At 42.3% G+C, this 11,641-nt stretch overlaps 1 protein-coding gene across 1 annotated transcript; it reads right to left on the bottom strand.

Moving 5' to 3' along the window:
- Positions 1-3,601: 3,601 nt before the first annotated feature.
- On the bottom strand, positions 3,602-7,784 carry LOC308336151 (gamma-crystallin N-B; the record flags this gene model as incomplete). Its single annotated transcript, XM_080793416.1, has 5 exons — positions 3,602-3,737; positions 4,104-4,249; positions 4,777-4,933; positions 5,383-5,474; positions 7,764-7,784. 5 exons carry the CDS (start codon positions 7,782-7,784, stop codon positions 3,602-3,604), a joined length of 552 nt encoding a protein of 183 aa, XP_080649542.1.
- Between the last annotated feature and the right edge of the window lie 3,857 nt (positions 7,785-11,641).

Genomic DNA, 11,641 nt, shown 5'->3' with positions numbered 1-11,641 from the left:
GGAGAAGAGTTTGGGACGTGTGGAGCGTTGTTGTCCCGGCGTTTTTAGTGAAGGTACCTCCAGCTTCCCTGGGTTGGCTGATCTGAGTGCGCGGGAGAGTTTGTAGGGTACGATCGTACTTGTGAGATATGGGGGAGGAGCCATGCCTTTGGTTGCTTTGAATGCCAGCATCAGAGTTTTGTATTCTGTGCGGGCAGCATATCGATAAAGTTGTTTTTGATTGGACAGCATATGATTTAGTTGTTTTTGATTGGACAGCATATTGATAAAGTTGTTTTTGATTGGACAGCATATGATAAAGTTGTTTTTGATTGGACAGCCTATATGATACAGCTGGGTTTTGATTGGACAGCCTATATGATACAGCTGGGTTTTGATTGGACACAGACAACAGGTCGCATCCAGGTGGTTACTTTAATAACTAAACCCGGCAACAAAAGTTCGGAAACTTCACTTTTTTTTAAATATATTTTTTATCCCACGATTTTGTGATTTTGTGATCCTGGGCTCTACACACCCTCCGCCAACCTAGTCCCCATATATGGGGGACAAGGGGAGAGCAACGGACTTGAACTCATGCTTCCTTCATGCCTGAGTGTCCAAGTTGCTCCTTTACACCTGACAGGGGGGAGTTTCCCTGGTTGGACGCGCGTGGTTCACTTTGGTTCATTATTCCTCCACTTTAATAATACCAATTGGTGTATTATATTTTATAATTTCAATCGTTGATTAGTCACATTTACAGCGAGGTATTAGATTGTAAGGATCGCTCGTGGAAGGAGCAACACAGCTAAACGTGTGTGTAAAGTAATTGCCAAAATTGCAAGTGGTTGGTATTCAAACCTTGCTTTGAGTTGCTTTAGTGGATTGGATGATTGCACTCTCACACAGTAATAAGGAACAAAAAAACACAGATAGGCCATTTTTACACTTTATTAATTGTACACTCTGTGTTAGCGAACTCAGTATAGCGGGTAGAAGATCCAAAAGTAGCTGCAACAGCTTGGCACCTCCTCACGCTGGTCACCAAACCTAGACACATTTTGCTGTGGGATGGCATCCCATTCCTCAACCAGGTTCTGTTGCAAGACATCCAACGTGGTTCTGTTGGTCACTCTGGCACATGCCCAAGCTGATCCCACAAGTGTTCAAATGGGTTGAGGACTCTGGACTCACGTCAAAGCCATTCCATCCACTCCACTCCCAAATTCTGGAGGTAGCTCTACTCTGTGATGATCCTGGGTCTGTAGATATGGGATCGCCACTGGCTCCAGAATCTCATCCCGATATCTCACTGCATTTGAGATTGTTTTTTCCTTAATACTGTGTGAGAGTGCAATCATCCAATCCACTAAGCAACTCGAAGCAAGGGTTGAATACCAAACATTTGCTATTTTAGGCAAATTCTTTGGTGGCGCTACGCACACGTTTAGCTGTGTTACTCATTCCACTATCCTTACAATCTATACCTCGTTGTACAGGTGACTAATCAACGATTACATTGGTATTATTAAAGTGGAGAAATAATGGACCGATCTTTTGTTGCCGAGTTTATAATGGATGTGGTCATCCGGCGGTGGGTACAACAATATAATCCGCTATTCCGGCACCACTACATCTAAGCATCATCATCATTATCTGCTAGTTGGCTCGAGTCTGTCAGCTCTGCTCTCAGTCTGAACTAGGCCTGTCACAGTCTTATCATAACCTATTCAAATTGGCTAATGGGAGGCCAGGACAGGAGAACCTCTGACTCAGCCGTGGCCATAAAGACTTCCCACTGCAGCAGTGTTGTTTTTGGCAGCACATTCCTCTTGAATAGTTTTCACTTAGTTTTAGTCACATTTTAGTCACCTGGAATGTTTTAGTGTTTAGTCTAGTTTTAGTCGACTAAATGTCATAAGATTTTAGTTGACTAAATCTACAGGTGATTTAGTCGACTAAAATGTGTTTTGGCAGTGCCTTGATGCCGTCATAATGACTGATTTTACACTTGCTGAAAATAGCCGATCTACAAGCTCACAACGCGTCGCAGCGCAAAATGACTTATACTGGATCTCTTGTCCACTAGTCCCTCCCTAACATTTTAGTCTAGTTTTTATCTGTCAACGAAATTGTCCATATATTTAGTCCTAGTTTTAGTCATCATAGCTTAGTGTTCATTTAGTTTCCATTTAGTTTTCATCAGTGAAAAAAAGATAGTCAACGAACAGTTTGAATTCGTCTTAGTTTTAGTCGATGAAAACAACACTGCACTGCAGCTACGCCCAAATATGGAGTGTGTTGTCTAACCTCAGTGTGTCGTCATGGCGTCAGCCGAAAACAAATCAATCAGCTCCATATAATATGGGCTCAAAAGGCCGTGGATTTTTGTGAAACAAACGCATTGCAGATAGAAAGAGGATAATTAAAGCTTTTAGTACAGCTGCAATGTTGGTGAGTTTGACATAATTTAATACAATTAGATAGGACTTTGTCTGTTTGGATGTATGGGCGGTCAATGGCAAATTGAGGCTAGTTTCCACCCTGCCATTAACTTATGGAAAGATGACCGCAGTGTGCATATATTTAAACATGAGTATTCTGAACATTTTGAGCATCTCAGAAAATCTGTAGCTCCAACGGTTTAGAAGATAGAGGCATGTTTTAAGTGGCGGTTATTCTAAAAAGGGCGTGGTCATTAGAGAATAGAGAATTGTTTACATTTCCTAAGTTGTTTGCGGGGATCATATTAGCCAAGAACAGTTGAGATATTCTCCGCTAAATGAAGTGCATACATGTCTTAGCCAGGTCCTGGAGTAATAAGATTAATTCAGTTCCTGTTTCTGTGCCGTGTTAAAGCAGAATGCGGGATAATTTATGATGTGCTGTGTCGAGGTTACAATATTAACACTTCTGTAGAGAAAGACTTCTTAGACGGATGTATTGTGCTTTCACCTGTGACCTGTCGCAAATGTATATATATATATATATAGATGCTTTAGTTTAGTGTATTGTTGCTTGGAGCGTCAACACAGTAGCTCACACATGATATACTGTAGCAGGGTCAACATTACCCCAAGGTAGACCTTGCAGGTAGACCATAACAGAATGGTTATAGAGCCTGCCTGGGAAGCTGAAACTCCCAGGTCTAACTACAGGCCTCAGCTAAAGTGATTTGAGCGCCTGCTGCTCCTCTTACTTAGGATATTGGCTATTATTATTATTATTATTAACAGGCCCTCAGTCTCAAAAAAGAACACACACAGACACAGGAGGTTTTTGATTAAAAACATGTTCCTTTCCTTCTTTTTTCTTTTGTTTTCTTTTATTTATTGTACATTTCCAGAGTGTTCCAGAGGAGTTCAGAGTTCACTCATGGTGGGAGTGGGGTGGGGTGGGGGGGCTCAGTAGTTCGGGTAGAGGGGAGAAAGAGTCGACGACCCCACCGATGGACTTCATGCTGGTGTTATAGCGGGCGGAGTCAGGTGTTTGAAGGGGGGAGGGGGGTTAGAAGTGGTTGACGACCCTGCAGATGGATGGACTGCATGCTGGTGTCGTCGTGGGGGGGGGGGGGGAGGGGTTGGGGGGGTGTCAGGTGTTAGGTGTTAGGAGGCAGCGTCTAGAAGTAGTTGCAGACCCTACGGATGGACTGGATGTTGGGGTTCTGGGCCTGCCACTCGTTGTGGCTGCAGTAGTTGCCCCTCTCGACGATGTACATACGACCACGGAAGTTAGGCTCCTCGTACATCACCCAGCTGCATGGAGAGAGAGAGAGAGAGAGAGGTGTTCATGCTTTGCTGTCATTAATTGGCACACCAGAAGTGTAATAACTGCCATTATACAGTTTTCCCTTAAAAACAAATAATGATTAAAAACCATCAATTCTATTTCATTAAAACTAAGATATTCAATAAAAAAAATCACTACTTTTTATAATGACAGATGTAGCCAATACGACTGGCTAATAAATGTCCCTCGAAAATATCTCGCCTATAGACCACCCAGAGAGCTCCACTCTGGGAGAGCATGCAGCGAGACTCTGCACAGCTGCATTTTTTTAATGTTTTGATTAGGCGTTCCTTCATGCTCGTTTTAAGTGTGTGTGTGTGTGTGGTTCTTACGCTCCGTCTCCGTAGACTCTGACGGAGTTGATGCAGTTCTTGGAGAATCCGCGGCTCTGCAGGAAGGGACAGTCGTCGCAGATGTCCACACACTGACCACTGAAGTTACAGGCCTCGAACAGCTCAATGCGGTAGTGCTCTCCGTGCTGAGGGACAGAACACAGAACACATGAGCAATAGTCCATACAGATGGGACGTCCGACAAAGCGCCTGTCGTTGGGAAGTCCAAGCCTTGCGATGTGCGTCGATAAAAGGGTTGAGCACTACGCGTAGTTTAACTTGTGGAGAGGGGCTGTGTGTGTGTGTGTGTGTGTGTGTGTGTGTGTGTGTGTGTGAGAGAGAGAGAGAGTGTAAAATGAAACCAAATGGTTTCATTTCATGCTCTCAAGAGTTACATTTTTCTTAAACACCTGCATTCATTACTTAATTTACAAGAAGTCTACAGCATTAGAAATGTAAAATAATTGTGTTGATCAACGTTTATCTCTCCTATCATCATCATCAACCAACATCAACACTCGATGAATTGAATTGTGGACAAAATCTTAACCAACGGCAACAAAACAATATTGTCCGAGAGGCTAAATCTCATCAAATGGTGGTTCCGTGGCTTCAAATGGCCGAATAATGAATGGGCCTTGATATGAAAAGTGTTGAAAACAGATCTCCTCACCATGCGGATGGGCTTACAGGAGCCCATGTGGTCGTTGTGGGAGTTCCAACGCTGGAACTCGGGGTACTCTCCGTGTTCCAGGATGTACTGCTGACCCTTGAAGTCGGGATGGTCGTAGCAGATCCATGCTCCACTCTCAACTCTGATAGAGTTCACCCTGTAAACAGAAATATACATATTTAGATAAATATATAAATACATACATCTATCTATATTAAAATATATATATATCAGTTTATCAATCACAGGTGCAATTGTTTCTACAGTGGTGCTCCTGGACGAGGGAAAGGGAGCGCTTCTTTTCCTTACAGTCCCCAGCCGTGCGGCGGCTTCTAAGCATCGCCCGTGTGGAGCGGTGAGTGACTGAGGGACGTTGGGCAGGGCTTGTAACTTAAGGAAAACGAGCGCTCCCCGGCATCCCTCCGCAATACCCTGGGATCCGAACCCTGTGATCCGAACCCGGGTCTCCCGCGTTGAAAGCCAACATCTTAACACCACTAGCGTAAAGGTATGTGTTAAAGGTATGTGTTGTTCAAATGTGGTGTTGTTTGGTCACATGTCACTGTATTACGGTGTGTGCGTGCGTGTGTGTGTGAGATGTGTCACCTGTTCATGAAACCACGGTCCTGGAAGTTATCACAGTCACCTCTGACCTCCAGCTTCCTTCCTGTGAAGCATTTGCCCTCAAAGAAGCAGATCTGTGAAGGACAGACAGACAGACATACATTAGATTTTAGGTAGCGCCACCAACTGTCCCTCGAAATACAGTCTTATTGAACTGATAAGGACCTTGTCTCTGAAAGGATTTCCATGTGTTTCCATGTCTGTGTATTATAATCCACTTTAGGCTTATTTTTCTGTCACTTATTGGTAGTTGCGGGTTGCTTTTTGTTATTACTTTATATTTGGCTCGTTTCCTAATGTTGTTTAAACCAGTGGTTCTCAAACTGTGGCTCCCACATTTTGTCATGTCAAAGGACCATCAGATTAATATGTAATTGTCCAAGAATTGTTTTGTTAAAAGTAAATATTCTAAATATTTGTGAGTTAGATAGATCTGCTCTTTTCAAATGGCTGATGTAAAGTGGTAAAACTTGCCATTTAGTCACTTCTTTTGGGCTTGTTTTCATAGACCTGCTGCTGATTATCTGCATTAAATATGTAGCCTACTAGGTCTAGAAGTGACCACATATTGACTGAAGCTGCAGGAGGTCAATGGCACCGACCTGTAGCTCCGGGAGTCTATCACACCTGCAGGCACCGTCGTACAGAAATGGGAGGGCGGGCGGAACGGTCTATTTGACCCATTTTCGAGTGTAATATTAGAAGATTTAACACTGCGGTACAGAGTTTCTACACAACGTATTGGGTAAAGAAGGAGTCATTATATAGCGGATATATATATAATGGATGTACATTTCTGTGTTGTCACTGCTGTCGTATCCTACTGGCTAACCTGCCAGTGAGGAGCCCCCACCGGGAGGACATTAGAGCCTACTCTTCCACCCTCTGCTGACAGGTGAAACATGTTTTAATTGGCTGCAGAATTGATGTAGAAGTGCGTGTGATAGGGAGTGCACTCGTGTTTCTGTGTTTTAAAATACGGTCATTAATACTTTTAAACATGAACCAAAAAACAGCTTGAGTTTGTGTGTGTGTGTGTGTGTGTGTGTGTGCTGTTTCTGCGTTTACTTGTGTGTACACACATCGCAAACCAAACACTGCTTGAGGTTGTGTGCGTGTGTGTATATGCATGTTTGTGTGTACAGAACAGTACAGTGAGTACAGTACAGAGTACAGTACAGGTGTACAGTACTCTGAGTACAGTACAGTACACACAGTACAGATTACTGTATGGTACAGTACAGACAGACTTCATTACAGTACTATCACAATACAAGAATAGCTGCACCGCTCACTTCACACAGGTGTGATTATTTGTTTACATAGACTTTTGGGGGGAAAAAAATCTATTTAGTTATCGCATTTTAGTAACAAAATGTACAGTTGATTTAGTGTCAAATGTGCATTGTTTCGTTTTTTCGTACATATCTGTTTCAATTTGTTTGGACAGTGGAACTTTACACTCTTTCAGCGTGTCAATTCATCTTTTTAATTTAGGAACTAAGTGGTGTTTTCTTTAGCCTGTGTTGAATTTAAAAGTTGAGCATGAACAGACCAGCTAAATATTATATAAAATAACGTTTATCTTTTGTGCTTTTGCCTTTGAATGAAGACTTTCCACCCTTCTCCAGTAGTCCCTCCCTAACATTTTAGTCTAGTTTTTATTTGTTCAACGAAATTGTCTTGTCAATATATTTATTATTTAATCATACTTTTAGCAATAGCTTGGTTTTTATTTCGTTTTCGCCAGTGAAAAAAGATAGTCGATGAACATTTTCCCGTATAGTTTAAATCGACGAAAATAACACTGGCACTCACTCACACACCATTAGGAGATTTTCATTTGAGACGTTTATATTTTACAGTATGTATTAATCATACATTTTATATTGTTTATAATAATAATAATAAAAGTATGCTTGTCACTCTGGAGCTTATCCAGAGATAAATGCGGTGTCTCTCCTTGTCCCAAAATCACACCAATGCATTTGGAAGCAATACTTTGTAGGATTGTTAGATTGATTTTATTTGTATTATTATTCTTTTTTTAAATGTAAGGAATCTTTTTGATTATTATTAATTATATTGTGGAACATTTCTGACAAACGATCACATTCTGACCCAGCCCTCTGCTAGCTGTTCAAATTAGTCGAGGCATATTAATATAGCTTGCAGTTTAGCAGACATGAAAATTAAAAAAAAATATATGTTTTAAAGATATTTTTAAATATATTTTCGTGAACGGAATTGACGAACAGATGATAGATTTGGTGTCTCGGCTTTCGGGAGGTGTTGTTCCAAACTCTATATAGCATATTAGGAGATTGTTGGAACAACAACTTTCCGTTAACACTCTCACTCACCTTTCCGGAATACTGAGACATGTTTCTGGATGTGGTCCAAATCCTCCAAAGAACCAATAACGACTAGTGTAACAACAGTGTAACCGCCAAAAAGTTGGACCACCCAATTTATACCGAGGGGGGGTAGGGGCGCGGCCCACCAGTGGGCGCGGCCTCCCAGACCTAACAAAGGGCAGGGGGCTTTCAGCGCTCTGCTGTGTGGGCACTTTCCCTTCAGTCTCCCCTCGGCCCAACTACCGCTGATGCTGCAGTATGTGTGTGTGTGTGAGACAGAGAGAGAGAGAGAGAGAGAGAGGGAGAGGGAGAGAGAAAGGGAGAAATGGCGAGAGTGTGTGTCTGTGTGTGTGTGTGTGTGTGTGTGTGTGTGTGTGTGTGTGTGTGTGTGTGTGTGTGTGTGTGTGTGTGAGTGCATGCTTGTTTGTGTGAGTCAAACTGGGGGACAATAGAATGTGCTTGGCCTGAGCTTTGCAGGGTCAGATATTGAACATGCCACGCGCTTCTCTGCCGGCCGCCCAGCGATCGATACATACATACCTGTGTGTGTATTGAACACGCCACACACTTCTCTGCCGGCCGGCCCAGCGACACATACATACATACCTGTCTGTGTCTTTGCACCTTGAAAACTGTGTGATGTGATAATAGTCAAAGTTGATTCTGATTCTGAGGTCAAGGGTCAAAAGGTCAAGAGCAGAGGTCATTCCAGGCAGTGGTGGAAAGTAACTAAGTACATTTACTTAAGTATTTGTATACTGGGCATGCGCCCCTCACTTCGCACGAGTGTGATTTTTTAAATTAACAATCCACTCATTCATTCATGACAAACTAGGGCTCTTGAACACTGAAGGTATAGTTTGACCCGCACCACGTTGACAACACGCTGTAGATAGAATCATGTACACAGTGTTTTTAGTGGTTCCTCCTAAAGGTGGTGAGTGATGGTTCAGTTGAGTGACGAGCTCAGAGAATGAGATGACACTGTAGTGTAGACTATCTTATTTCCCAGTACATGATGTTGTTCATCTTAACATATTCATCCTCGTGCCCTGGCTATGATACATTATATGATGCATGAGCCAAGATGTCTCTCTTAGGCCTGATAGCTATATTGTTTATGGTACTACAGACTGTCCTCGTAGCGTTCCTTGTAACAGACCCGCAGTCTACCTGTATCGTGATGTTCAGGAAGTGTTGACATGCTGGCCCTTTAATTTGACATGGGTCTAGTTTAAGGATAATTGGTGATTGGAACCCAGGTAGCTCCGCTGTGGAGGTGGGGACTGGTTTAAAACAGTCTTCCACGGTTAAGCATCAGAGACACAAGGACAAACATTTGTTGAATATAAGGATGGGAAAGGAGTCAAAGGACGGCCAAAGGAAAGGTGATGGAAAGTACAAACAAAGGAGAAGTGAGTGTGATATAGTTGTAGAAATGCAGATCTACAAAGCATTAGGTGTAATATAATTATAATAATTTCAGACAGTTGGAACAAACCATGGACACACTGACTCAACAATTAGCATCCAGCTGGAAAGGGGAAATCTTTTTATTGTTTATTATGGTCCGGTGGTGTGTTACATTCTTTGAGGTTTATTGTTTTCATATTGTATTTGATATCTGCACTGTATGGATTTGATTGGTTATGTAAATATGGTTTAAGTGAACAGCTTGTGCTTATATATGTTGGATGTGTTTTGATTATTGTCTGATTTATGTTTATCTTCAACCTTATTGGCCAGCTGGGTCCGCTACATTCCTCGTGGCAGAATGACTGTACCACATGCAGGCCTGTCAGTGCCGTTGTCCACCCATGTATTAAAGCATGCCAAGAATCGTCCAAATTGTGAAATAATAAGAAGAAAGAGGAAAATATTGTGAAAACAGCCAATCTGAAAGCTCATAAGTCATAACAGCTCGAAACGCAAGCTGTTGTGAGCTTGTAGATCTGATATTTTTCACAATATTTATCTGTGGAACCGAATCAAACTAAATGTAATACCTCAAATCCTACAATTCCATGTGCTTGTTAGTCCCCAGTTCAAGTCACCATAATGATTATTTTGGGGGGTTCTCAGTTCAAATATGATTATTTTGGAGGGTTGCTGTACAGTGTTATTTAGCACCAACACCACCACCTTCAAAGCCTCTGATCTCCTATATTTGAGGTTAGTCATTCATTAGCTCTGGTCCATAGCCTTCTACTGCTTCTACGATTCTGCCCTGCGCAGTAAGGCTATGGGACTTTCCGTTTTAAATCTCAAATCGAAATCAGACCAGCCTCTCCTCTTTGGCGTAAATAAAAAGAACGTTTTTGCTACTCACCAAAACAGGCGGGTTGTGTCATTAGAAAGCCTACTTTCCTTAGTGGACGCACTCTGAGCCCCCCACCACACGTATAAACTGTACTTTTTGGTCTGCATTCATGCGAGCGGCGGAAGTTGAGAGTAACATAGCTCTAATGCGCGCATTAGAGCTATGGACCAGAGCTAGTCATTCATGTGTGTTTTTGAGTGGTGCAACCACTCCAAGGAACAGCAATGTCCGTGTTCACCTATGTATGTGACGTTCACCTATGTATCTATGAGCACGAGTTTGACTATTAGTACCTGTAGGGGCGCTGTTGTGCCAAACAGAGAGAGAGAGAGAGAGAGAGATAGTGCTGTACTGTTGCCTGCTAATGAGAGAGGAGGGGGGGGGGGGGGGTTGGGGAAGAGAGAGGGGAGTTGCACCACTCAGTTCACACGGGTGTGATTTTTTATTTAAGTAGTACATAGTCGTGGAAGAAATACTAGGATTCTTTTACGTATAGCAACACCACAATGTATAGAGGACTTGTTTACAAGTACATTTTTACTTGAGTAAAAGTACACAGGCATGCCATCAAAACATACTATAGAACAAACAAAGAAAAACAAATGAGGATAAATAACACTTGAAACTGTAGTCTCCCTGTTTAGCGTCAGGGTGATCAGCCCAATATGGCACAATGTAGGCCTGCTAGTACTGTGTCTAGCCTACTAGTAACTACTGTAGATCATGTTAGTTTTCAAGTACTTGATCTTGATGGATTATATCAATGGGTTATATTAGTTACTATAAATACATTCAGGATGCAGAAGCTGACAATTTCAGAATGAAGAGTTGGAGTCTGAAAGGCTTCGCAACGCTCTGCACGGCGACACCCTCGCTTTAGCTTGCTTGGCGGTACCTCACGTGTCTCAAGTCACCCTACTGCTTTTCCAATCATACTGTGACACATATATTGTAGACGTTTGACGCACCACAGTATCTGTATTGATTCACTTTCCTTTATAGACCAGAACACTGTATAAAGTAATGGTACCAGTAGCAGTGTTACATAGAATAGACCAGAACACTGTATAAAGTAATGGTACCAGTGCTGAGCTGTACTCTGGGCATGAAGACAGAGTCATGTCAGTGAGCTGAGCTGAGCTGTATATGTTTCTGTATCAGTGGTGCTCAATATTTCATGTCAAGGACCCCAAAAATGATCTGTGTTTGGCCACCGACCCCCATCTGAAAATGTTGTTCCAGGAACATGTTTCAGGCACATTTTCACGATTTTTCAAAAATAGGAGACCTACAAGTTCATAGCGTGCCACTCGGTGGCGCGCTATGAGCTTGTAGATCTGTTATTTTTCAAAAGGTAAATTATAACAATGTTTAAAACACCAAAAGGGGTTCCCACCCAAAATGGGTAAAAATATGATTTTAATATTTTTTTTACTTTGCATGCCTGATGTAGCCACCATATTTAATGAATACAATTTTTGGTTCCAGGGATTCCGTAACTATACAGGAGGTTGGAATCTAATCAGGTCTGCAGAGTCAACCATGCAGCCGAGAGACGCCGCTG

Source organism: Protomyctophum bolini, assembly GCF_963924005.1.
Source record: "Protomyctophum bolini genome assembly, chromosome: 21".
Taxonomy (NCBI): domain Eukaryota; kingdom Metazoa; phylum Chordata; class Actinopteri; order Myctophiformes; family Myctophidae; genus Protomyctophum; species Protomyctophum bolini.
This window is presented reverse-complemented; position numbering and strand designations above follow the sequence as displayed.